General features: G+C 37.7%; 1 protein-coding gene across 3 annotated transcripts in view; it reads right to left on the minus strand.

Annotated features, from left to right (window-relative positions):
* Positions 1-129: 129 nt before the first annotated feature.
* The window catches only part of CXADR (CXADR Ig-like cell adhesion molecule), a 68,286-nt gene continuing 40,453 nt past the window's right edge, over positions 130-27,962 (minus strand). The window contains exons 7-8 of one of the 3 annotated variants that reach the window (XM_043892711.1): positions 26,939-27,122; positions 130-259 (exon numbers count right to left, since the gene is read on the minus strand). In XM_043892711.1, the coding sequence (XP_043748646.1) occupies positions 218-259; positions 26,939-27,122 (226 nt within the window). In that variant the 3' untranslated portion in view covers positions 130-217. Of the gene's footprint in view, positions 260-6,814; positions 6,833-22,659; positions 27,123-27,962 lie in introns of those variants that run through there. The other 2 variants (XM_043892712.1, XM_043892710.1) reach the window with 2 other exon arrangements.

The following is a 27,962-nucleotide window of genomic DNA, read 5'->3' on the forward strand; positions in this document are numbered from 1 at the left end:
ATACATAGGATTTTCTTAGCCTAGAATTTGGCCTGTACAAATGTTGATAAGACATCTGACTTATATGCCTAGTGCCATTGCATAAAGCAGAAATGTTCTTGTAGATGCTCTGAACTCTGCCTTGTGCTTTTTTTCTTCAACATTTAAAGTCTTTATTAGTGGTCTTAAATAAAGTCAAACAGTACAGTACTTCAGATTCTTCAGTGGCCCTTCATACTTATACCACTGTAGTGCCATCAGTCTTGTAAGTGTACTTGAACTACAAAAACAAAAAGAGATACAAAGATTTGGATTTTAAAAAAAAAATTCGATTTTTTTCCCGAAGGTATATTTTAAAAAACTAAGATCATTACACTTCCTCATTATCCACATCTTTAAATTTCTGGTCCTAAATTATTTGATCAGAAAAATCACCACTTGGTAATAAACATTGGATGTCCTTGGCTGTTCCAGATATTCCTGTTGCCTGGTGATAAATTTTGTTGAGTATAGACTACCAGAAAAGTGCACAAATGATAAAGATACATAGCTCTCAGGGTATGTGGAATTCAGAATGTCTGCAATTTCAACAGAAAATTTAACTTTTAAACCTTAGAGACTTCTGGTTTTAATGTTATTGTACTCTTTAATAGTGTTTGTTAATTGCTGAGTTGTGTCCAACTCTTGGCGACACCATGGACTGTAGCCCGCCAGGTTCCTCAATCCATGGAATACTCCAGACAAGAATACTGGAATGGGTTGCCACGCCCTTCTCCAGGGTATCTCAGACCCGGGGACTGAACAAACAGAGTTTTTACTGTCTGAGCCAGCAGGGAAGCAAGAAGCCATATGCAATTTTTTACATACTTCTAAACCACAGTATCTACTTTTTTTCTGAAATATATAGTGAATGCTTATTCAAACATTGATATTTAAGGAGCAGAAAGAAAAGAATGCAGGTAGGAATGAGAGTAGTGCAAAGAAGAGTGTCTCAGGAAGGCAGAAATTTTGAAAATCATGAGCAGGAGCCAATAGTGACAAATTATAAAATGGCTGACAATTACTGAACATTTGCTTTTTGGTAGACACTTCCTAAGAGTTTATATATATATATATACACACACACACACACACACACACACACACATGCAAATATATATATACATATAAACTAATCTTAAAAGAATCACATAAGGTGGTTTTTAGTGTAAAGTGAAGAAAAGCCTTTTCATGAGGGTGAAAAAGGAGACTGAAAAAGCTGGCTTGAAACTCAACATTAAAAAAATCAGCATGGCATCCATTTCTATCGCTTCATGACAAGTAGAAGGGGACAAAGTGGAAGCAGTGACAAGGTTTATTTTCTTGGGCTGCAAAATCACTGCAGATGGGGGCTGCAAAATCACTGCAGATGGTGACTGCAACCATGATATCAAAACACTTGCTCCTTGGAAGAAAAGCTATGACAAACCTTGACAGCATATTAAAAAGCAGAGACATCACTTTACTGACAAAGGTCTGTGGAGTCAAAGCTGTGGTTTTTCCAGTGGTCATGTATGGATGTGAGAGTTGGGCTGTAAAGAAAGCTGAGTGCTGACAACACTTTCGAATTGTGCTGGAGAAGATGAGCCCCTTGAACAGCACAGAGATCAAACCAGTCAGTTCTAAAGGAAATCAACCCTGAATATTCATTAGAAGAATTGAAGCTGAAGCTCCAATCATTTGGCCACCTGATGTGAAGAGCCAACTCATTGGAAAAGACCCTGATGCTGAGCAAGATTGAAAGGAAGGGGGCGGTGGAGGATGAGATTGTTAGATCGTCACCGACTCAATGGATATGAATTTGAGCAAACTCTGGGAGATGGTGGAGGACAGAGGAGCCTGATGTACCATAGTCCTTGGGGTTGTGGAGTCGGACACAATTTAGCCACTGAACAACACAACAATATTCAAACATGAGTATATTTCCCTAGGGGTAACTGGCATCACAGGAGATTAAGTTTGAAAATAAAATTTTTTATTGTTAGTTTCCTTAGAGATCTTTGAGAGTTTGGGTGATAATGGCAGATTTGTGGACAATGCATAAAGGTGGCAAGTTTCAGGTATTTTTATCATGGCGTTAGCAGATAGCATTTATTCTCTTAGTTTGCTCATTTTGAGGTTATTACCATGTTGGAAAATCAGAAGCATAACAGCTATACTGTTGAGGGAAATATTTTTGTTCTATACCTAGTAGCTACACCTTTCTTTCCACATTAGATTACTATAAAACCTCCCCAAATTTCTTATTCATTACTGTTGACAATTAAATGACAGAGTGTCTTAGGGAAAATGCTAAATTTGAATTTGACTGCATGTTAGATGTATTACCTGTAGAAGATTCTGCCTTTTGACTATCCACCTCACACCTTGTTCCAAAATTTATTTTAAGCCAAAGAAAGTGCTCATAAGCATAGGTTTTCCAAGCCATTCCTAATGAAATAAAACTATCAGAAGCTGCATCTTAAATTCAATTTGATAAATATGCACTTCATAGTGTGTAAAACTTTTTGACTAGTAATTAGAACTCTAGGAGCCATAACACTGCAGTCTGTCTCCCTCAGGCTCCAGGACTGCTCCATGAAGACAATGTCACTGCATAATTTCAGCTTGAGAGCATTTATGAGATGGTTTCAGGAATGAGCAGTTTGTGACTGAATGATGATAATCTGTTTTAATTCTCTTATTTTATTTTACATCTGTAGCCATAGCTGCAAAGCTCACAGATTTGGAGGTTAAACTTGGCCATGAAATATTAAAATATACAAACTTTTTTGGTAAGTTCTATTACATAAATACCAAAGTGCTTATTTCTGGGATTTTAGTTTATCTATGGCTTCAAATTAAGATAATGAAGCATTTATATTGGCTTCTACTCAGCTATCACCATGAAAGTGATTTTATTTGATGATTGGGAAGAGGAAAAAAACTTAAAAACACTTATATGCATTTACCTTGCTAGAGTAGTCACTCTATCCATCTTACAGGTAATAAATTACCTATCAAAAGACAAATAGTTCAAGGACAAACTTCAAAGAGGGGGAGATTTTCCACAAAATTTTTAAAAGAAAATTAGTATTAACACAAATATTTAACAGAGTCAAATAAATATAAAGAAACACAAATGACTAAGAAAATAACAGATGTGTTAATGACACGCTAAGGACAAAGAAAATTTAAGTTGAAGGCAGGAAATACAATTTTTCACCCAACAAATTGACACTGAAAAGAAATCTTAATGCATATATCCTTTTGCCCAGTAATTCAAATTCTATATATAAGAAAACTATAGAAACACTTCCACAAATGTATAAAAATTAATGTACAATGGATGTGGACTTTTATTATATTTATAATAAAAGACTATAATTCATTTTACTGTGTAAGAGGCCAATAAAAGAATGATCTGTATCCAATGATGTGAAAAGATGTCCACCATATTATGTAAGGGGTAAAAATGGTACAAAAAGTGAGGATAATAGTAGAACTTAATAGGTTTATTATCATGGAATGAAATAAGATGATTAATATAAGGTGCTCCAATACATGGCAAATATCCAGTGCTCAATAAATTTTATTATGTTTACATAAGATGTATGAAAGGTGAGAACAGGTATAAAAAGTGAGGACAATAGAACCCATCTAGATTTATCACAGGATAATGTTCACCATTATAGTTCATACATATGCATACATCTATGAAGCATTTCATCATGTAATTCCATTTGACAGGTACTTAAGTGCTTTCCATTTGATGATATGTGTGTGTAGTATTATCCTCATCTTACTAGAAGACAATCTTGAGTATTCAAGTTAAGTCAGGTGACCTAAACTAGTAGGTCTTCAAACCAGGGCAGTATGACTCCAGCACACATGCTTTTAAGAGCAAGATAGAGGGTTGGAAAGAGGCAAAACGGTTTATAATAGTTACCCTTAAACTGTTGATAATAGTGTGTAAGCATTATTATTATTTTTGTTTGTTTTAGAAAGCAACAAAATAGAAGGTGGTGGTTTAGTCACTAGGTTGTGTCCAACTCTGCGACTCCATGGACTGTATAGCCTGCCAGGCTTCTCTGTCCATAGGATTTTCCAGGCAAGAATACTGGAATGGGTTGACATTTCCTTCTCCAGGGCATCTTCCCAATCTAGGGGTTGAACCCAGGTCTTCTGCACTGCAGGCAGATTCTTTACCAGCTGAAGTGAAGTGAAGTGAAAGTGGCTCAGTCGTGTCTGACTCTTTGCAACCCCATGGACTATACAGTCCCTGGAATTCTCTAGGCCAGAATACTGGAGTGGGTAGCCTTTTCCCTTCTCCAGGGGATCTCCCTAACCCAGGTGGATCTTCACCAGCTGAGCCACAAGGGAAGCCCAAGAATACTGGAGTGGGTAGCCTATCCCTTTTCCAACGGATCTTCCTGACCCAGGAATCGAACCAGGCAGGCTCTCCTGCATCACAGGCGGATTGTCTACCAACTGACCTATCAGGGAAGCCCCTTACCGACTGAGCTATGGCATTATTCTCTTAGTTTAGACTGGATTTCAATGAAAAAGAAAAATCACCTTATAAAAATTATTGGCCACAAGAGGGCATCAGATGTTCTTTTTCCAACTTCCAAACTAAAGGTTGTGACTGTAAATAATCTCCCTTCTCCAAGGAAAAGTATTTGTGGTTATAGTTTAAATCACTGTTTTTCCTAGACATCTGCATACAGAAATTGCTACTTGTAATGGAGAATGTTAAGTATGCCAAAGTTATTACATACATTGCTTTACTGGAATCATTTTTGTTAATTAAAAAAGTATAGGTCATTTAGGAAAATAAAAGTACCTAAAAGCACAAAGAAAGAGATCATCAAAATTAACTATAATCTTTCCAGCTGAGATAACTATTTTATCTAGCAAATTATTTTATCTAGTAGCTGAGTTACTTTTAGCGGATGGGGATATTTAAGAGGGAGCTTTTACTTTATAGACTTCTGTTTTGTTGTTATGAAATATACTCATTTTATGGTCTCACAATTTGAAAATATGGAACATTTTCTTATGTCATTGATTTTTTTCCTAAAACATGATTTTTAATATTTTCATGGAATTCATATTTATGTACCCTAATTGATTTAACCAGTCTTTATCATTAGCTACTGATCTCTTTAGGAAATTTTTTTAGCCACTTTATTTAAATATATATCTCCTTTGTTGGAGGTGGTTGGGGGAGGAAGGTATTCCTTTGAAGTCCAGAAATAAATAAGCAAATTATTTTAGAGTTGCCAGTTTAATTTATATACAGAAAGTCTGTAGATGATAAATTTCTTAAGAGTCAAGATAATAAGCTGTAAAATAGGACTATTTTACTAAATTCAATGAAAAAAAAGTTTTATTTTTGAATCTTATTGATCATTCATCAAACACATATAAAGACATGAAATAAAATTTACTGATTAAAAATAAAAGTATTTAAAACTTATAAACTTTGTCTAAAGTGACTGGAACATAACAAATATAAACTTACATTTTTTCACCTGAGTTAAAGTGAAATCTGATTATTTCATGTCTCCTAATATTGCCAATGTTAATAAGAGACCATATTTAAAATCAGATATTTATAGCTAATAAGGTCAAATTATTTCATAAATAATTCTGAAAAGACTGCTTGTGGATGCTTGATAGTCACTGTGAAATCCCGAAAGGAATACACAAAAAACTAAAATCCAAGCTCTCTTACAGGGATTTGGCATGCAGATTTACTGTAAATTACCCTCCCTAGCATGATTAGGAGTGCTAATCAAAAAGTTTAGGTGGGAAACCATTACAAATATCTATCCATTAAACATTTTAAATGTTTAAAATGTGTCAATATACAGTCAGTTGTCTAATATCAGGACTTCCCTGGTGGTCCAGTGGTTGAGAATCTGCCTTGCAATTCAGGGGAAGAGGATTTGATCCCTAGTTGGGGAACTAAGATCTCATATGCACGCCACAACTAAACCGGTGCACAACAATTAGAGAAGCCCACACAGCCAAAAAAGTAGAATTAGGAGACCTGCATTTCATTTCTATTTGCTTTGGTAAATCCAAACCTTTCTGAATCTTGATTTTTTTCATAAAATGATGTTTGTTGTTATTTAGTCGGTAAGTCGTGTCCAATTCCTTGTGACCCCATGGACTGTAGCCCACCAGGCTCCTCTGTCCATGGAATCTTCCAGGCAAGAATACTGGACCGAGTTGGCATTTCCTATTCCAGGGGATCTTCCGGACCCAGAGATTGCACCTGAGTCTCCTGCATTGTCAGGTGGATTCTTTACCACTGAGCCACCAGGGAAGCCCTCATAAAATGATGCTGAATTAGATAACATAGCCCAAGGATATCCTGGGGGTTGTTTGGCTTTTACCAAATTTAACTGCTATGTGAATTTTCTTCACTTAACTATATTACAAATCTTTTGCCCATAATATTGTGAAAATTGCTACAAAATCATACACATAAAAAATCAAACCTACAAAAACATGTGTTCTTCAAGTTCTGTTGGCTACCATCCAGTGTCTTGGATGTAACAGATTGTATCTTTAAGTTGGCAAGGCAGAGATTACATTTCCTTTCATGTAATTATCTTACTTTGTGTTCTCTTGTTTCTGTGAACTTATAAATCCTCTTCCCCTTATCCGGAGGTCAAAAGCCTGGTGGAGACTGAATGATGGAGGGCTGACTGTCCACAAGGTTTCAAATCACTGGCACAGTAGTCCTCCGCATGGTGTCACTTCCCACGGTTTCACTTACTTGCAGTCAACCATGGTCCAAACATGTTTTCATTTAATATTACTGTTATGAAGAAACAATTCACAAGTTTTAAATGGCACACTGTTCTGGGCAGTGTGATGAAATATTGCACCATGCTGTTTGTCCTGCCCGGAACATGAAGCATAGTTTTGTCCCGTGTATCCCACCTGCTAGTCATTTAGTGACCCTCTCAGTCATCAGATGGACATTCGTGTCCTGGTAACCCCTTATGTTACGTAATCATGGCTCTAAAGTGCAAGTGTAGTGATGCTGGTAATTGTAATATGCTCAAGAAAAGCCATAAAGTGCTTCCTTTAAGTGAAAACGTAAAACTTTACTTAGTAAGAAAAAACTGCTGAGGTTGCTAACATCTACAGGATGAATAAATCTTTCATCCGTAAATTGTGAAGAAGGAAAAAAAAAATCTGTGCTGGTTTTGCTGTCACACTTCAAACTGCCGAGCTATAGCCACTGAGAGGGGCAGGTATTTAATTAAATGGAAAAGGCATTAAATTTGTACAATAAGATTTTTGAAAGGGATTACATTCACACAAATTTTATTATAGCATAGTTATAATTGTTCTACTGTATTATTAGTTATTAATCTCTTACTATGCTTATTTATAAATGAAACAGTAACACAGGTATGTATGTGTAGGAAAAACACAGTAAACATAGGGTTCAGTATTATCTGCAGATTCAGGTGTCCAAGGAGGGTCTTGAACTGTATGCCCCAGGGGTAAGGGGGGACTACTGGATCTTCACCATCACAGTCTCCTCTCAGAACTGCGAGGTCACTCTACTGTTCTCCAGAAATGTTCTCACTGTTGACAGTTCTGGGACTCCATGAGGAAAAATGTCTTACTTAGCAACATAAAAAGAACACAGTGCCAGTAGCCAGTGTGACGGCTGACCTAACACGTGACCAACACATCTTTTTCAAGTGCAAGATAACTCATTTTCACCATTAGTAGTTTGTGCTGATTCCATAAAACTGCTCTGGGCAAAAACTCCAGAAACTTGAAGAAACCAAGGATAAATGATGAAGAAATACACAGTGATGGGTATACTGTGGCAATGAATTGATACGAACATAGTCAGAACTGCTCCAATTATCAACAAAGTTTGAGTGCACGTGCTTAATCGGTCAGGGGTGTCTAACTCTTTGTGATACCATGGTCTGTAGCCCACCAGGTTCCTCTGTCCCTGGGATTTTCCAGGCAAGAATACTGGAGTGGGTTGCCATTTCCTACTTCATCAACAAAGTTTAACTGAGAATCTACTATGCGTTGATCATTTAGATGTAAACATGATCTGTCTTTGAGAAGTGTGACATCTGCTTACAGAGAGGAGACAGACAGGTGAAGACAGGGGACCCTCAGTTTCCTCAGAGGGTACAATCGCAAGAAGGAAAAAATTAGGAGGAGAGCTTAGAAAGGATTGGGATTACATGGTCAGAAAAGGATAAGACCATATGCAGAATGGAAGAAAAAGGGTAACCTGGTAAAAGGGGGAAAAAAAATGCATTTCATATCACAAAGGGCTATTTTTTATAATATTTAAGAGCTCCAGCTTAGACGGTAAAGAATCTGACTGTGATGTGGGAGACTTGGGTTCCATCCCTGGGTTGGAAAGATCCCCTGGAGAAGTGAATGGCAACCCACTCTAGTATTCTTGCCTGGAGAATCCCATGGACAGAAAAGCCTGGTGGGCTACAGTCCCTGGGGTTGCTAAAGAGTTGGACATGACTGAGTGACTAACACACACAACACACACACCAAATGAGCAGAATTGTAATAAAAAAGAAACATGGGCAAAGCATATGAACATAGTTCTCAAAACCACAAATGGTTTTTAAACATAGGAAAAGACGCTCAATTAACCAAACAGAAATAGAAATTTAAGCCATGACAAAATTTCCTTCTCAGAGATAAGGAAAGATAAAAAATGCTGGAGAAGAGTATTGGTGAGGAACTGGAGAGAGATAAGTTAAGCACTCTTATCTGTTGCAAGCATAAGCTGCTACACTAATTAAAGAAGATATTGTAATAACAGCTTATCAAAATAGGCTTTACTCAGTACCTCTCCCTTCTAGAAGTTTAAAGATATATTTGCACATATGAAAACTGATATATATACAAATACTACATATAATTTTACTCATTGTGTCAAAAAGATGGGATCAACTTAAGTGGCCAGTTGGAGACTGGTTATGTAAGTTATAGTGAGCACTCTGAAGTAATATTATACAGTTATGAAAATAAGATTGTTTTAGATATATAAATGATAGATAATAGATAAATGTAGGATGGTCTGAGAGGATTTGTTAAATTAAAAAAATAAGTGTGCATAAAACATTTTAAAAAAACACATATGTGGGGCTTCCTTGGTGACTCAGTACTAAAGGTCAGCCTACAATGCAGGAGACCTGGGTTTGATCCCTGGGTCTGGAAGATCCCCTGGAGAAGGAAATGACAACACACTCCAGTATTCTTGCCTGGAGAATTTCAGGGACAGAGGAGCCTGGCAGGCTTCAGTTCACGGGGTCCTAAAGAGCTGGACACAACTAAGCAACTGAACACACAATATACATGTACATATATGGAAGCGTAAGCATAGAGTAAATGTTGAAGTGGAGAGCTAGATGTGAAAGTTTAAAGGTAGGCAGAGTGTGGACTTTAAGTCAGATGTTGTCCAGGAAAGCTTTCGAGCAAGGGAGTGCACTGAAGTGTTTTAAGATTAGCTTTGAATCGGATTGTTTTAATCAACTTTTGTCTGAACAAAGGTAACTATAGAGGAATGGTCATCTACTTGCTTCTAATATCAGATAGATTATTTCTATCTAAAGCAGCCAAAATTCATTGGAAGGACTTATGCTGAAGCTCCAGTATTTTGGCCACCTGATGCAAAGAGCCAGCTCATTAGAAAAGACTGTGATGCTGGGAAAGATAGAGGGCAAAAGTAGGGCAAAGACAGAGGATGAGATGGTTGGATGCCATCACCAACTCGGTGGATATGAGTTTGAGCAAGCTCCAGGAGTTGGTGAAGGACAGGGAAGCCTGGTGTGCTGCAGTCCATGGGGTTGCAAAGAGTCAGACACGACTTGGTGACTGAGCAACAATCACCTCTTCAGGTCTTCCTGAGGTTAGATGCTTCCAGTTCTCTCCAAGCAAGCAGTAAATGAATGGAAAAGGATATTTCTTTTTATAAAAGCAACAGAGCTGAAACTAATCATATAAGCACACTTTCACTGAATACTTAATTTTAGTCAGCTCTAGTACCAGATGCTAAACAGGCCAGGCATAACACACTCATGGTCGAAACTGCATCTGCTCTCTCGGGACTATCTGGGGTCCCTTTTCTGTGTGTGTTAGCCTCTTCCCTCTCCCATTCCTCAGCCAAAACTTCCTAATTTCATCTCTTCCCTCAGTCTTCTTAACACCTAGCCACCCTCACCCCACCCTCCCAGAGTATGACCTCACCTTTACTTCCTGGCGAAAAGTGAGATCTAATTATATTCCATCCACAGTCACAATCCGATTAAATCTGCTCCCAACCTCACTGACTTTCCCCCTCAATCTCAGGAGAAGACGTTCTCTTTGATCTGGTCAACTCAATCCTACCCACATTCTGTTTTGACCCCTTCCTCTTTCCAGACTCCTTTTCCACAGCCTCACAAAGTAGCTAACCTTTACCCAACTCTAGTTACTGTTTCCTCTGCCTGCCTCCTTCCCTTCGTGGCCAAGAATACTGAAAGAAGAGTCTAACATAGCTTTCAAATTGCATCTTATGAATCAGACATCTCAAGAGCTGGTGGGGATATCCTGGGAAGACAAACAAGAACCGTTTCGACTCTGTAGGATTTAATCTGAGTGGGGCATGTTTTGAATGTTAACTATGTTTCTAGATCCTCTTCAGCTCTCATCCATGCTTCAACCCCACTCAACTAAGGGTTGGGACACCCATTCCACGAGAACTGGTCCGTCACCATGACTGACTTCATTCCTAGAATGGTTTGTTTCAGTCTGTTGTGCTCCAGAGGGTTGACTTGGGTCCTCTTCTCATCCCACACAACTCTCTCCTGAGTGATTTCACCCCCCCTCCTTTTCTTTTTTTTTTTTGGCAAATTTAACGTACATATAAGGGATTTGATTTAGGTCATACCTGAATGGTCTAGTGGTTTTCCCCACTTTCTTCAATTTAAGTCTGAATTTGGCAATAAGGAGTTCATGATCTGAGCCAAAGTCTGCTCCCGGTCTTGTTTTTGCTGACTGTATAGAGCTTCTCCATCTTCAGCTGCAAAGGCTATAATCAATCTGATTTCAGTGTTGACCATCTGGTGATGTCTATGTGTAGAGTCTTCTCTTGTGTTGTTGGAAGAGGGTGTTTGCTATGACCAGTGTGTTCTCTTGGCAGAACTCTGTTAGACTTTGCCCTGCTTCATTCTGTACTCCAAGGCCAAATTTGCCTGTTACTCCAGGTGTTTCTTGAGTTCCTACTTTTGCATTCCAGTCCCTGATAATGAAAAGGACATCTTTTTTGGGTGTTAGTTCTAGAAGGTCTTGTAGGTCTTCATAGAACTGTTCAGCTTCAGCTTCTTCAGTGTTACTGGTCAGGGCATAGACTTGGATTACCGTGATATTGAATGGTTTGCCTTGGAGACGAACAGAGATCATTCTGTCGTTTTTGAGATTGTATCCAAGTATTGCATTTCGGACTCTTGTTGACTGTGATGGCTACTCCATTTCTTCTAAGGGATTCCTGCCCACAGTAGTAGATATAATGGTCATCTGAGTTAAATTCACCCATTCCAGTCCATCTTATTTTGCTGATTCCTAGAATATCGATGTTCACCCTTGCCATCTCCTGTTTGACCACTTCCAATTTGCCTAGATTCATGGACCTAATGAATCAGGTTCCTATGCAGGTTCCTATGCAATAATGCTCTTTACAGCATCGAATCATTGCTTCTATCACCAGTCCCATCCACAACTGGGTGTTGTTTTTGCTTTGGTTCCATCCCTTTGTTCCCTACTGACCTGGGGAGTTCATCTTTCAACGTCCTATCTTTTTGCCTTTTCATACTGTTCATGGGGTTCTCGAGGCAAGAATACTGAAGTGGTTTGCCATTCCCTTCTCTAGTGGACCACATTCTGTCAGACCTCTCCACCATGACCCATCCGTCTTGGGTGGCCCCACACGGCCACAATAAACTGTGGAAAATTCTGAAAGAGATGGGAATACCAGACCACCTGACCTGCCTCTTGAGAAACCTGTATGCAGGTCAGGAAGCAACAGTTAGAACTGGACATGGAACAACAGACTGGTTCCAAATAGAAAAAAGAGTATGTCAAGGCTGTAACATTGTCACCCTGCTTATTTAACTTATATGCAGAGTACATCATGAGAAATGCTGGGCTGGAAGAAGCACAAGCTGTAATCAAGATTGCCGGGAGAAATATCAATAACCTCAGATATGCAGATGACACCACCCTTATGGCAGAAGTGAAGAAAAACTAAAGGGCCTCTTGATGGAAGTGAAAGAGGAGAGTGAAAAAGTTGAAAGAGGAGAGTGAAAAAAGCTCAACATCCAGAAAACTAAGATCATGGCATCTGGTCCCATCACTTCATGGCAAATAGATGGGGAAACAGTGGAAACAGTGGCTGACTTTGTTTTTCTGGGCTCCAAAATCACTGTGGATGGTGATTGCAGCCATGAAATTAAAAGACACTTGCTCCTTGGAAGGAAAGTTATGACCAACCTAGACAGCACATTAAAAAGCAGAGACATTACTTTGCCAACAAAGGTCTGTCTGTTCAAGGCTATGGTTTTTTCAGTGGTCATGTATGGATGTGAGAGTTGGACTATAAGGAAAGCTGAGTGCCGAAGAATTGATGCTTTTGAAGTGTGGTGTTGGAGAAGACTCTTGAGAGTCCCTTGGACTGCAAGAAGATCCAACCAGTTCATCCTAAAGGAGATGAGTCCTGGGTGTTCATTGGAAGGACTGATGTTGAAGCTGAAACTCCAATGTTTGGCCACTTCATGAGAAGAGCTGACTTATTTGAAAAGACCCTGATGCTAGGAAAGATTGAAGGTGGGAGAAGAAGGGGACGACAGAGGATGAGATGGCTGGATGGCATCACCAACTCAATGGACATGTGTTTGAGTGAACTCCGGGAGTTGGTGATGGACAGAGAGGCCTGGCTGCTGCAGTTCATGGGGTTGCAAAGAGTCAGACACGACTGACTGAACTGAACTGAACTGAACGTACATATATATACACCTTTGGCTTAAAACGGCCAGAACTTCACGTTTTCACCTTACCAGGTTCCTCAAATTGTGCTTTGCATTCACAAAAAGCAGCTTGTGAAATAACCTAGTTTAGTTGTATATGAAACAACTAAACAGTACTTTCACTTAAATCCCACAACTTAACTTGCCCTAACCATGCAGTGTTTTAATCCTTGTGCTCTGAAATACCTCAAAGAATGGGGGAGACTCTAGGAATGCAAATCAAATTACATACAACCAAAAAATCAGAAAGAGCTTCTAGGTCCAAAAGTAGGGAAAAAAATGAATTATAGGAGATCATCTTAATGAAACATTATGCAGCTATTAAAATGGATATATACATATATATAAACACTTTTAACAACAGTTAAGATAAACAAATATGATACAATATCAAGTAGGAGAAAGAAATCAAATAGAGGATGTTCACTTTAAAAATAATAGGGATATTAAATATACTAGGAGAGAAATAGAACAGAAAGGTCTTTTGTAATGACATCATTTAGGTGAAATTATTTTTCAACTCATTTACTGTTGTTACAATGCTATCTTAATAAGGAAAGAGTTTTTCAAAATATTCCACCATTCAAGTCAGATGAAATCAAATTTAGAAGGTGTAATGAATTAAACCTATTTTGGAACTGACACTTCTTCACTACTTTTCATACTGGTAAATATTCCTACGTAACACATGGGACAATCCCACGTGTTATAGTCGTACTGTTCATGTACTAGACTTTTCTAGTTCTAGACTTTTCATGTTCTAGACTTTTAGGAATAACCTAAACATAAAGGAAATTTAATTATATGTAAATATATTGGTGCTGCTTTGCATTGAACAGTGTCAGAAAAAGTGAACACAGACATTTCCTTTATTCATGCTGAGTACTACATCACCATGCCTCCATGCACATCAAAGGCAGGGTAATGGCAGATCTTGCTGTCCGATCTATTTTCTAGAGCAAAACGTCTATTGCTGTTTGCATTTACAGTGAGATAACAGGCAAAGACAGAACTGTCTTGGGGAAAGGCATACAGTCACCCAATCCCATAAGATATGAGGCAAATACTGCTATTACAACACAGTAATAATCATAATAATGACAGCAACCAATGCTTACAGAGCACTGATGTGCTATCTTAAGTGCCTCAGATGTACTAACCATTCTCAGAAAAATTCCACAAAGTTGGTCCTGTTATTCTCATTGTAGTGTTAAGGAAAAGGAGAATACAGATAAAGTGTTTTGTCTAAGGTTACCCAGATAGAACCAGGCAAGTTGTCTTTCAAACTCATTTTAGAGTGTTACCCTGTCAAGGCCCCACCCCCACCGCACGCTGCAGTGACTGCCTGTAACACCAAAATGAAATGTATTCAATCAACAGATCCCTGTTGGGTACTTTTCTCTCCTACTAAAGCAGCAATCCCCTAAAAAATAAAAATCCAAAACTGAGGAACAGAAACTCTTCAAAATACCAGAAAAACCTTCTCAACAGGAACAGAAAGATGGTTTGAAACAGCTCTTCCAAAGTTTCCAGGAATATTAGCTCTCCACCATCTGGCAGCATTGGACTCCCACAGTATCAAACTTTTCACATACATACACCTTTTCCCGCCTTCATTTTCTTACTAGTTCCCTAAGTGAAGTGCCTGGTTTGGCCACTCATCGTCCCCTACATCACTTCCTGAGTAACCTCCAAAGTTTTCACACGCATGACTTCCGTTTTCAGCCCACCCTTCACACTCTAGATCCACATATCCATGTATCCATCCAACACTTCATTAATACACATGATAAACTTCTCAAACTCAACATGTTCAAAACTCCTTAGCTTAACTTTCAAACATTCCAAGAGTCAGGGCTCCAATCTCCACCTTTATTATTTCTCTATTTTTTCTTGTGTCTTTAAAATCTGTCTTCTTGCTTATGACTGCCACATTTTTATCTCCGGCCCCGAGTTTTCTACTTAGATCCAGGTTCAGGATTCACCTGCCTACTATCATCCTGCATAGATTCCAATGAATTCTAATAGAAACAGGACTCAATGTCTTCATTTCCCACTCAATATCCCCTCATACCCCCATGGCCAATCCATTTACTGTTAGTTTTTTAAAATAAGTGTTCAGAATACACACATGTATCTCTATAACTGTAAAGTATTTCTAGAAGGATAAATAAGAAACTGATCATACTTCTCAGTACATGCTCTTATACCTTATGAATTTTATACACCGTGAATGAACTATTTAAAAAATTAACAAAAAATTCTGTTATGTTTCTTGAAGGAAACTGAGGACAGAAACTGAAAAATGTGAATGAGAAGGTGATTTACATTTCACTCTATATCATGTGCACTATCTATCTGAAACATTAAAAAAAAAAAAGCTGTTCATTCCACAAAAAACTGTATTAGCAACTCGAAATACAACTTGAAATACAGTACTTTAAAAATCTATTCCCCTGGAAAAATAGTTTCACCTTGTCAGCAAGATTTATAAGAAGACAATCCATAATCATTTCATCAATGACTCTTTCACTTGACAAGCAGATGTGAGGTTAATAGTGTATTATGGTCACTCCATCTTTGAAATAAAGATCGTATACTCCTGGGGTAAGAATGGGGGACACTGAAAACTATGCAAAAACTATATTGGCATAGTTACTTAGGTGATGATTTTTTTTACCATACCACTAACAACTAAGAAGAAAATGAAAACTTTCTGGGAATGTATTCTGCCCAACTTTCACTATTTTATTAGTTCTGCTTCACAATTTCCAATCATCATTACTGTTACGGATAGAATCGTGTGCCCCCAAATTCCTATGCTGTAGTTCTAATCTCCAGTAACTGAGAATGTTACCTTATTTGAAAATAGGGTTGTTGAAGATACAATTAGTTCAAATAAGGTCATTAGGGTGGGTCTTCATCCAGTATGATTGGTGTCCTTATAAAAGGGGAAAACTAGGACACAGTGACAGACACACAGAGGGACAGTGACCTGAAGTGACACAGAGAGAAGACAGCCATCGACAAGCCCAGGAGAGAGGACTTCCCTCACAGCAATCAGAAGGAGCCAACCTCCTTCACCAAAAAACTATTAGAACTAAGAAATAAATCCACTAAAGTTTTAGGATACAAGATTATTTTTTTTTCTTTTTTTTCTTTTCAGGATACAAGATTAATGTACAGAATTTTGTCGTTTTTCTGTACACTAACCACGAACTATCACAAAGAGAATTTAAGGCTCCCATGCACAATGGTATCAAAAAGAATAAAACACCTGGAAATAAAATTAACCAAGGAGATGAAAGACCTATACTCTGAAATGATAAGACAATGATGAAAGAAACTGAAAACACAACTAAACGAAAAGAAACTCCATGTTCATGGATTGGAGAAATATTATTAAAATGTCCATATTACCCACGGCAATCTATCAATGCAATGCAAACCCTATCAAAGTACCCATGCCATTTTAAAAAATTTTTATATTTTTCAATTGAAGGATAATTTCACACATGACATTTTGGCATCACCGGCTCGATAGACATGAGTTTGAGTAAACTCCGGGAGTTGGTGATGGACAGGGAGGCCTGGCGTGCTGTGATTCATGGGGTTGCAAAGAGTCGGACACGACTGAGTGACTGAACTGAATTGCATTGAGAACAAAAATCCTATGACTTCTTTGGAACCACAAAAGATTGCCAATAGACAAAGTAACCTTGAGGGTAAAAACAAAGCTGTAAGATATCATGCTCACTGACTTCAGACTATACCACAAAGCTATGGTAATCAAAACAATATGGTACTGGCATAAAAACAAATAAATGGAACAGAATAGAATGCCCAAAATAAGCCCACACACCGATGGCCAATTAATCTATGACAAAGGCAGCAAGACAACAGTGGAGAAAGACAGTCTCTTCAGCAAGTGGTGTTGGGAAAACTGGACTGCTACATGTAAAAGAATGAAATTAGAACATTTTCTCATACCATACAGAAAACTAAACTAAAAATGAATTAGAGAACTAAATATAAGACCAGAAACCATTAAACTCCTAAAAGAAAGCACAGGGAGAAGACTCTTTGAAACAAATTGTGATATTTTGTTGGATCTATCTCCTAACACAAAGGAAACAAAAGCAAAAATGAACAAATGGGACCTAATTAAATTGAAAAGCTTTTACCTAATTAAACTGAAAAGCTTTTGCACAGCAAAGGAAACTGTTGACAAAACAAAAAGACATCTTACTAAAAGAGAGAAACGTGCAAACAATAAGATGGCTAAGGGTTTAATAGTCAAAATATACAAAATGTTCATGCAACTCAATATCAAAAAGATAAACACGCTGATTTAAAAAAGGACAGGCAAGGGGAATTTGGTGTCTGACTCAGGGAACCCAAGCAGGGGCTAACAACCTAGAGGGGTGGGTGGGGAGGGAGATGGGAGGGAGGGTCAGGAGGGAGGGGACATACATATACTTATGGCTGATCCATGTTGATGTTTGGCAGAAGCCAACAAAACTTTGTAAATCAATTATTTTTCAATTAAAAATAATTTTTTTAAAAAAATAGGCAGAAAACCTGAATAGATACTTTTTCAAAGAAGACATATGAATGGTCAAAAGGTACACATGATATGATGGTCATCACTAATCATCAAAAATGCAAATCAAAACCACAATATTACCTCACACCTGTCAGAATGGCTGTCACTGAAAAGTCTTACAAATTAATGTTGGTGAGGATGTGGAGAAGAGGGAACTCTTGTATAATGCTGATGGGAATGTAAATTGATACAGCTACTATTGAAAATATTTAGCTACTATGGAAAAGGCTGTATATTGTCACCCCGCTTATTTAACTTACATACAGAGTACATCATATGAAATGCCGGGCTCGATGAAGCACAAGCTGGAATCAAGACTGCCGGGAGAAATATCAATAATCTCAGATATGCAGATGACACCACCCTTATAGCATAATGCAAAGAGGAACTAAAGAGTCTCTTGATGAAAGTGAAAGAGGAGTGAAAAACCTAGCTTAAAACTCAACATTCAAAAAACAAAGATCATGGCATCCAGTCCCATTACTTCATGGCAAATAGATGGGGAAACAATGGAAACAGTGACAGACTTTATTTTCTTGGGCTCCAATATCATCACAGATGGTGATTGCAGCTAAGAAATTAAGGACGCTTGTTCCTTAGAAGAAAAGCTATGGCAAACCTAGACAGCATATTAAAAAGCAGAGACGTTACTTTGCCAACAAAGGTCCGTCTAGTCAAAGCTATGGTTTTTCCAGTAGTCACGTGTGGAAGTGAGAGTTGGAGTATAACGAAAGCTGAGAGTCAAAGAATTGATGCTTTTGAACTGTGGTGTGGAGAAGACTCTTGAGAGTCCCTTGGACTGCAAGGGGATCAGTCAATTCTAAAGGAAATCAACCCTGAATATTCATTGCAAGGACTGATGCTGAAGCTGAAGCTCCAATACTTTGGCCACCTGATGCAAAGAACTGAGTTACTGATGTTGGGAAAGATTGACGACAGGAGGTGAAGGGGACAACAGAGGATCAGTTGATTGGACGGCATCACCCACTCGATGGATGTGAGTTTAAGCAAGCTCTGGGACTTTGTGATGGACAGGAAGCCTGGCACACTGCAGTCCACGGGGTCGCAAAGAGTCGGACACGACTGAGTGACTGAACTGACTGACTGACTATGGAAAATAGTATGGAAGTTCTTCAAAAACTAAAAATAGAATTGCCATATGATCCAACAATTCCATTCCTGGGTATACAGTCAAACAAAATGAAAACACAAATTTGAAAAGATAAGTGTACTCTAATGTTCATAACAGCACTATTACAATAGCCAAGACATGGAGGCAACCCAAGTGCCCATCCACAGATGATTGATTAAGATGTGGAGAAGGAAATGGCCACCTGCTCCAGTATTCTTGTCTGGGAAATCCCATGGACAGAGGAGCCTGGTGGGCTACAGTCTATGGGGTCGCAAAGAGTGGGACATGACTAAACCACCACCATATATATCTATATCCATATATATAAAATTTCATATATTTATATATATAAAATCTCACATATGTATACAATGGAATACTGCTCATTCATCAAAAAGAATGAAATTCTGCCATTTGCAGCAATGTGGATGGACCTGGAGAATATTATACTTGGTGAATTAAGTCAGAGAAAGATAAATACTGTATGATGTCACTTGCACATGGAATCAAAAACTAATACAAGTGAATATATATGCAAAACATAAAAACTCTCACAAATACAGAACTTGTGGTTATCAGCAGAGAGAGAGGGGGAAAAGAGGGGTATGGTATTGAGAGGTACCAACTATTATGTATAAAATAAGCTTACAAGTATTTATCATCCAGCACATGGATATACAGCCATTGTTTTATAATTTTGAATGGAGTATAATCTATTAAAAAATATTGAATCACAGTGCTGTACACCTGAAATCAATATTGTAAATCTACTAACTATACTTCTAATTTTTTTTGAAAAGGAACCAATCCTACCATCACCTTGCTCTCAGACCTTTAGCCTCCAGAACTGTGAGACAGTCACTTTCTGTTTTTTAAGTCACCCAATTTGTGGTACTTTGTTATGGCAGCCCCAGCAAACTAATACAACTATACACAGAATTAATTATAAATGACTAGTCTGTTTGGGAGACTAATCATTTTAAGAGACTTGAAAACAACTGACATAATGTCAATTTAAAAAAATTTTTCATTAAAAATTAAATCTTCTAAGATATGGTGCTTTATTTACCTAAGTAGGTTTCCCTAAATTCTGAAATATTTTGATATTCAAATTAGGCCATGATATCTAAGCATTTAAGTTTTTTGGTCTCACTGAAGGTGGATTCAAATATTTCTGAAAGTTCATGAATCTCAAGAAAAAACATTCTACCACAAGTGATGCAGCATGGACACCAGTCATCTGCACAGAGTTTTCCAAACAATGCAGAAGTTCCCAAGTTTGGGTGATTTTCGAAAATAACCTGGGAGAGACACAGACCCACTGACCTTACCTGAACCTACTCAGAATCTCTGAGGAGGGTTTTAGAAGTGTATTTCTCCAATGCTTCTCCACTGCTCGAGGTCTGTATAACAACTAGGTTGTTTCTGTGTTGGCTCTTTTTGAGTCAGTTCACCTAGTCTTTATTTGCACATTTATCTTTTTAAGCCCTATGCAGAATCTTCCATCACCACACGAACTCACTCACCCTTTTCCTCTTGATATTGCCTTCTTGGAAGAAATCAGGCCAACTGTCTTACAAAACATGCCCATGCCCATAATAACGTCCCTTCCAAAAATTTATTCAGCATTTACTAAGCAATATGCAAATTAGAGTTAGGAACTGGGGATAAAGGTCAGTCAAACTCATCAAGAAGATACACTGAGCATGCTGAACAATTAGAATGCAAAAGGTTCTGTGCCATAAAGACCCACCCTGGCAATGTCCAGGGTCTTGCACCCCTAGTTTAGCAGGAGTTGAGGGGCAGGGGTGTGAATAGGAAAAACGATTCCAAGGAGACAGAGTGTGGACTGACACGGGCAGGCAACTATGCACTGGGCAGACCAACAAGGCTGGGTTCCTTTCTGGTTGAGGAAATGGTACGTTCACAAAGTTATGAGACCTTGCCCCTTATTTCTGGAGTATGGCTATCACAGAGATGCACCTAGGAGTGTGCAAAAAATAAACCACAGAGAAATGGCACGGTCATCAGAGACCTTCTATATCTGGTTAAGATGATCTGGTTTCAATTTCAATACGATCAGATTTACACTTTAAAGACAACCAATCCGCTAGGACCACAGACAACAAATGACTTAGGGAAAGAAAAAGTCAAGATGATGACGGCTTTTTAGCACTTTCTTGGCAGCTAACATCAGATGTCACCTCTGTAATTTCCTCTGTCTTCTCACCTCCTCGTTCTCCGTTAGAGTTAGAATTTCCAAGCTCAGCACTTAAAACAAGAAGCATACTGATCGAGAACCTAGTCCTTGGTTAACTGGACTAAAATTTATTTCTCAGTGCTTCATTAACTCTGGAAATTCTACTTTCTCTGCAGTTATCTTAGGATGACTTTTTTCCCCCTGTAAATAGTTTAAAAATTTAGAAAAATCATTTAAGTAGGAAAACAACAAATACCATATGATTTATACATCAGAAATACCAGCAAGAAAAATAGCTGAATTTCTAGCACTGGCTTTTTTTTTTGGCTGCCTTTGCCACATTTAGAAATTACATTTGTTTATGCCTTAGAGCTGAACCATTTTTATTTAACAACAAATTATTTCATGCTCAAATTTGAGACAAAAATTGTGTCTCTATTTCAACAGTTTTGCCATTTGGCACTTAATTATCCAGAAGTATGATCTGGCCTTCAGAAATGCATGATTAAAATATGATCTAAATGAAAAGCATTAAATTATATTTAGTAGTTTCACTAAGCCTATATTATTGTAATCTTGATGCTTTGAAAATCTGTGCCTCACTACAGCATCCCAGCAAACAGGGACAAATGCAAAGAATTTTCATCATTATATCAATTTTATTTCTTTAAAATCTTCCAACATCCCCTGTGATGCAGGTATTTTTATCCCCGTTTTAAACACCAGGCAACTGAAGTGAAGTAAAGCATCTAGTAATAAATGGTACTCAGATATGTCTGACTCCAAAGTCTATGCTCTCTTTTAATGTGAGTAGAAAGCTTCACGTTAGTATAAACCACTGATTCTCAACCAGGGGTGGTATTGTCCCGTCCCAGTGACTGTTTGGCAACACTGGGGACATTTCTGGTTGTCACCTCTTGGCGGGGACGGCAGGAGCTATGGGCACTTTGCAGGTAAAGGTTAGCAATGCCGCTAAATATCAGCAATGCACACAGTCCCCCACAACCAAGAATCATCCATTCCCAAACGTTAAAAGAGCCAAGGCTGAGAAACTATAGTAAAAACAAAATATTTCTCAAAATATCTTCTTACAAAAGTATTACTACCCACCCCCCCCGCTTTTTTTTCTGAAATCACTGTTTAGAGTCAATGAAAATAGCTTTAAAGCATAACTAGATATATGTGTATTCAATACATATACGCATGAACATTTTTTCTTTTTGGCCATACCATGGAGCATGGGGAATTTCAGTTCCCCAACCAGGGACTGAACCCGAACCCCCTGCATGGAGGCATGGAGTCTTACCACTGGGCCAGCAGGCAAGTCACTGTACACACATTTTTAATGTATCTGAAAACTCTTTAGACTGTAATTGTAACACGATCCTCCATGGACCTTTGGAGGCTTCACCACAGAAACATTGTTACACTGTCCTATAGATGCACAGGACTGGAAAAATTTTCATTGATGTGTGACTGTTCTGATCTTTACTTTGTTTAATAAAAGATGCAAGGGGGTGTGGGGGAAGAAATGCTGGCTCAGGAAAGCAGGGAGAACAGTATATTGAAACATTATAAAGTAGACTTTTTTTTTTAAATAAGAGGCACAATGAAGCCACACCATGAGGCAAAAAACTGCTTTCTTGATTTTATTTTCAAAGTACACAAGGTCACAAAACTAGAGCAAGTTTTTGGCTTTTTTGAAACCAAACTTTGTTCTTACAAATTTCAAAATCTGCACCATTGGATATTTAAGCCAGAAACTTGAAATACAAAAGAATCATTTTTGAAACTGACACTTGCAGTTCTCTACTTGCATATGTGAAGTGTCAAAATATTTCTTCTCAGTAGTACAAGTGTATTTGTCACAAAAATTCACAGTTAGGAATGAGAATAAGACAATCAGTGAATTGCGGCTCTCTCAACACTTGTGTCATAAAATAAGTTAGTAGAAAACAGAGTTCTTTGGAGCTTTTAGTGTTTGAGGTCTAAATGAAACTCAACTGACATTTACCACGCTCTGAAATTACAAACTAGGGTATTTTGCAAAACTAGATTTTAATTAACAGTGAGAAGCCAAAACAACAAACATGTGTTGGTGTTACCTTTCATAAGACAAACAGAACCACAATTCACCAATTTATATATTGTTCTTTCCTATTTCTATTAGGTAGAATTTGTGCTCAGTTATGAACCATTTTAGTGTCAAATGAGTAAAAAAGGTCTAACTACAGAACACGTCACCTTTATTGCAAGAATATCCAAAGGCATTTGAAATATTAAAACTTGCCCAGAACATTTATACTACTAAACACAGAAATATTATAAAGATATATATATATATACACATATATATAATATATGTCACAAGCCACTAAAAAGTTAAAATTGTGCCAACATTTTCTAGAAACTACTCCTTACATGACACATCAAAGCATTAACCACAAAAAATATGAATTTTTTTTTCTTTGCACACTGGAATAAGGCCATCTGAAAGCCCTAAACACTATGGAGATGAAAAAGATTAGAAAAAAAACTTTAAACGTTTATATAACTTCAAATTTACATGCTGCACGCACAGAGAAAGACAGAATAGTTAAGAAGCCATACATTACAGGACTGGATATCCAACTTCATGCAATGAATTCTTTTCATGTTTAATCAAACTGTCTTATCTGCCCCTGTTACCTGCTACAAATATCCAGAACTCAATCCTAAAAACATCTTTTTAATAAGAACCAGGTCTTCATACCAATAATATAATTGTTGTTTCTTGAATTAACATCCCCGTAAGACACACTCAGTCTGTGTTTCCATTGCAATGACTCCATGACAGTCCAAATTTAAAGGTTATCTGCCTGGAATAACTGGTCAGTTTAATCAATATTTTTTTTGTTTTTGATTTCCCAACAGGGAAATATTAGTAAGGTTGCCATATGAAAACAAACACCTGTAATCTACATATTCAAAACACAGAATGATAACCTCTATATTTCTTTTAAAGGTACCCCAAATAACTCAAAAAGACGGTGTCAATTCTCTTAGGTACAAAGTGGAATGGAACAGCTTTGCTTTGACGGTTCAGCACTGTCCTTGACTGACATTTCAAAATGCTTGAATAATAATCTTTTGTTGACTTGCTTGATGATTACCAACAGTAATTCTAGAACAAATATTTGATCTCTAGTTCAGTGGAAACTATCAGTCAGAATTATTTAGGAAGTTGTCAGCACTATCTGACTTTTGGATTCACTGAAATTTACGAGTAGCTGGAGATTTAAACTGAACACTGAGTTCTGTCCTCCAAACTCAACCACATCTAACAGGTCTCTTGAGGTCATGGCCTTTTTTCCTCTGACCTTGTTTCTCAGGCTGTAGGTGCTAATGGACCTGAATTGGAAGGAAGCATTCTGGAAGAGACTCTACAGCCAGATCCTAGATTAACTGCGAAGTCTAAGGGAAGAGAAACAATGGGGAGCTTCCCAGATGGCACTAGGGGTTAAGAATCCGCGTGCCAACGCAGGAGAGACGCAAGAGATGTGGATTCGATCCCTGGGTAGGGAAGATCCCCTGGAGTAGGAAATGGCAGCCACTTCGGTATTCTTGCCTGCAAAGCACTTTCAGAAGAGATTCTACAGCCAAATCCCAGACTAACTATGAAGTCTAAGGTAAGGAAAGCCTTACCTATGTCCACTTTTTGTAGGGATTTCTACGTATATTGATAGCATACTCTTCATTACAAAACTGGGACGAGGAAGGACCAAAATTCTTATTAGTGATGTCTGTGCTCAGTTATTTACTTCTATAATACCTTATACATTTTATTCATATAAAACAGATCAGAGCTCTGATATTCAAAAATAGTTATTATTATAAAATCAGAAACACAGTCAAAGAGTGTAGGGGATGTTGACATTTTAAAAACTTTACATGAGCAACACAATCAGTTACCTTGTATGCAAAAAGAACAGGAAGAGGCAGACTGAAGGTATGAGGATAGATAGGTATCACAGTGATGCACTTTCAGGGACAGTACCTTCACCTCTAAGCACCTTTCAGGTGATAGCTAGCTCATAGGCACCAGAAATTCGTAATAAAACTAAATTACCCAAAAGGCACAGATGAAAATGTTAACGTAAGTATAAAAGCAACATTATGTAACGTTAAAAACCTACGTTAAAAATGCTTCCAAATATGTAAAACTATACATGAATCCATTACACATTCAGCTTTAATTTGCCATTAAAAAATGTATACAATACTCTGCCTAATCATAAATACATGCCAACATTAATGTGTAATGTAGCATTTACCACCACAGCACCCAAAGAGATGAACAGAAACCAACTCCCTACTAAAATCTAGGGAAAAGGTTTTAGAGCTAGTGAAATAATTTATTGCAGACCTTATTACTTTAAAGAAACTGTTGGCTCATTCTACTAAATCCACACTCCCTCACAATCTTAAGGGAAATACAATAAATTCACTTTCATCTACTAAAACAGTATTTAACACATTTGGCAGTAGGAGTATTTTTCTAATTCCTTTTCCTTTCATTTCTCTCTTTTTTTTTTTAAAGATTAAGTCACTTCCACAAAACTAAGACAAAACTTTTCCAAGCTCAACTTGATTTTCTGAAACTACACAAGACATGTTGGCCATACAATAGCAACTGTACATCCTCCCAAGTCTGAAATACAGAATTGACAGAGGACACTTACTAATTTAAAATGTAGTTCATCATTCTAAGTCTATGAAGAAAATATCCTCCAGGAACTGCATTCAAGAGGGTAAATTTCAGATTACCTTTCTAGAACATATAATATGCAACACCATCACAAACACAAAAAACCAAACCAGGAAAACAAAAAATTCTTCAATTTAGAACCAATAATTTAGAGAATGACAATCTGTAATTGCCAAACAACAAATGAGTTATAATTTTTTTTCTTATTAGGCAAATGTCACCTAAAGCGCAGGACCAGCATTTACTTGGGAACTGCAAAATACTATACATCTTCGATAGCAGGTCACTGTTCTGCAGACCACCACAGGCCTCGGGCCACTGGAACATTAATCAACAAAATCCATCCTCACTATTGCACCACTAGTGTCATCAACAGCAAATTTTCTAAATGAATTAGATAAATGCTCCTTTAATTTAGCATACCAAAGAGTCTACTATGTCCCTGCCAGCAATCTATGTCCCTGCCACTCACGGCAATCTATCCGTTAAATACTTAAGAAGTCATTTAATATCCAAGGCTTATGAATTACACGGAACTAGGTGATTTCTAGAACACTCTAGTGTTTTCTAGTTATTAGAGACATTTCAAACACAAAGCTTTCAAAGAAGTGAAAACAAGAACAAACGAAAATGCATGTAAGTATTTTTGCCATGAATCTTTCTTTACCGATTTTGAGGGGGTTAGGGGAACACTACTGGGTCACATAAATTAAGTGGAAAAAAAGCAATCTAAAAACAATGGCAGAAATTTCAGATGATTCAAGTATCAACTTGGTGTGCACGAAAGTTCACCAATTTCCTTCTTCACCTCTGATTTCATATTCAAAGTGCCACATCTGACTTAAGTATTGATATTCAAAAACCTATAAAGTCAAGCTCTTAAAGGAAATATTATTTAGATAGTGAATCTGTCCTCAGAACTTCAATGCCTTTACTATTTCAGTATAACCAAACAAAACTTTTTGATGTATTATTCTTACAGTTTTGGGTTAGCTGTTTTTTTTTTCTCATGTATTTTGAGGCTGGTAGCAAAATGTATGGGTGGTCATATTTCCAGAGGAGAGCATGGGTGAAGAGCACAGAGGCCCTACACTATGGACCCGTCCTTGCTCTGCGCTGGAATCATCACAGGCACCGCCCCCATCCTACTCAGATTAGGGGCAGCTACCTTAGCAGGCGGGAGCGTCGGACTCTGAGGAGCGCGTTCCAAGTCTTCGCTTGGCACTTGGTTGTACTGAGTCTTGGAATATCCTTCCATGTTGGACGGGGACATGGATCCCAGGGATGAGTGATTGCTGCCGATGTAGCTTCTGGCAGTGGACGTACGGCTCTTGGGAGGAGGCACGTCTTCTCTAGAAAGCGAAGATCCCAAAGAACGTTTCTAAAAAAATCTTACACTATGTGAGCTGTGAATCAGGGGCAGGGATAAGGGAAGAGCCACTATTTAAGCACCAAGTGTGTAAAAGTGTGAGTGACACATGGAAAACACGCTCAGGAAGGCATGATGTCATCAAGTGTGTGTTTGGCCCAAGATTATCAATACAGAGTTTCTATCTTCACACACAATGAAATGTGGTTTTTACAAAAAGGCATGACTCTGTAATGTTGTCTCACAAAGAACAAACTTCAAATATTTTCATATTCTAGTATCACTGATCTAGATAATCTGGTTATAGTCATGTAATACTTCATAGTCAATAAACCGACAGATATTTCAACCAAAAAAAAAACCAAGATAAAATATCCTTTTTATTATGAAAGCTACTCATCTAAGACTTTAGCTGAAAACTTAGCAGATTTAAGTTTGCAAAACCTGAGAAGCAGGCATAAGAATTTTCATAATAAGCACTGACAGAATATATATCTGAGTTACTTCTGGTACACTTCGAAAAGAAACGTGCCAGACCCCACCCCAGACTCAGCAAATGTCAATTTTCTGGGTGTCACTTTGGTCATATGTTGTCATTTTTACAACTTCTATAATTCAATGTTGTAATTCACTTCTGGTTAAGATCTACTGGTTTAGAGTATTTTTAAAAAATTAAATCACATTACCAACAGATCTGTTAACTAGCTACGTCACTAGATACAATCAGACCTTTAAAGATGTTAACCAACCTTAACATCTTCATTTCTTAAAAACTTCATGCCTCTACTTTATTGGGAGAAGGCAAACAGTCCTGAGATAAGCA

Source organism: Cervus elaphus, chromosome 31 (genome assembly GCF_910594005.1).
Source record: "Cervus elaphus chromosome 31, mCerEla1.1, whole genome shotgun sequence".
Lineage (NCBI taxonomy): Eukaryota > Metazoa > Chordata > Mammalia > Artiodactyla > Cervidae > Cervus > Cervus elaphus.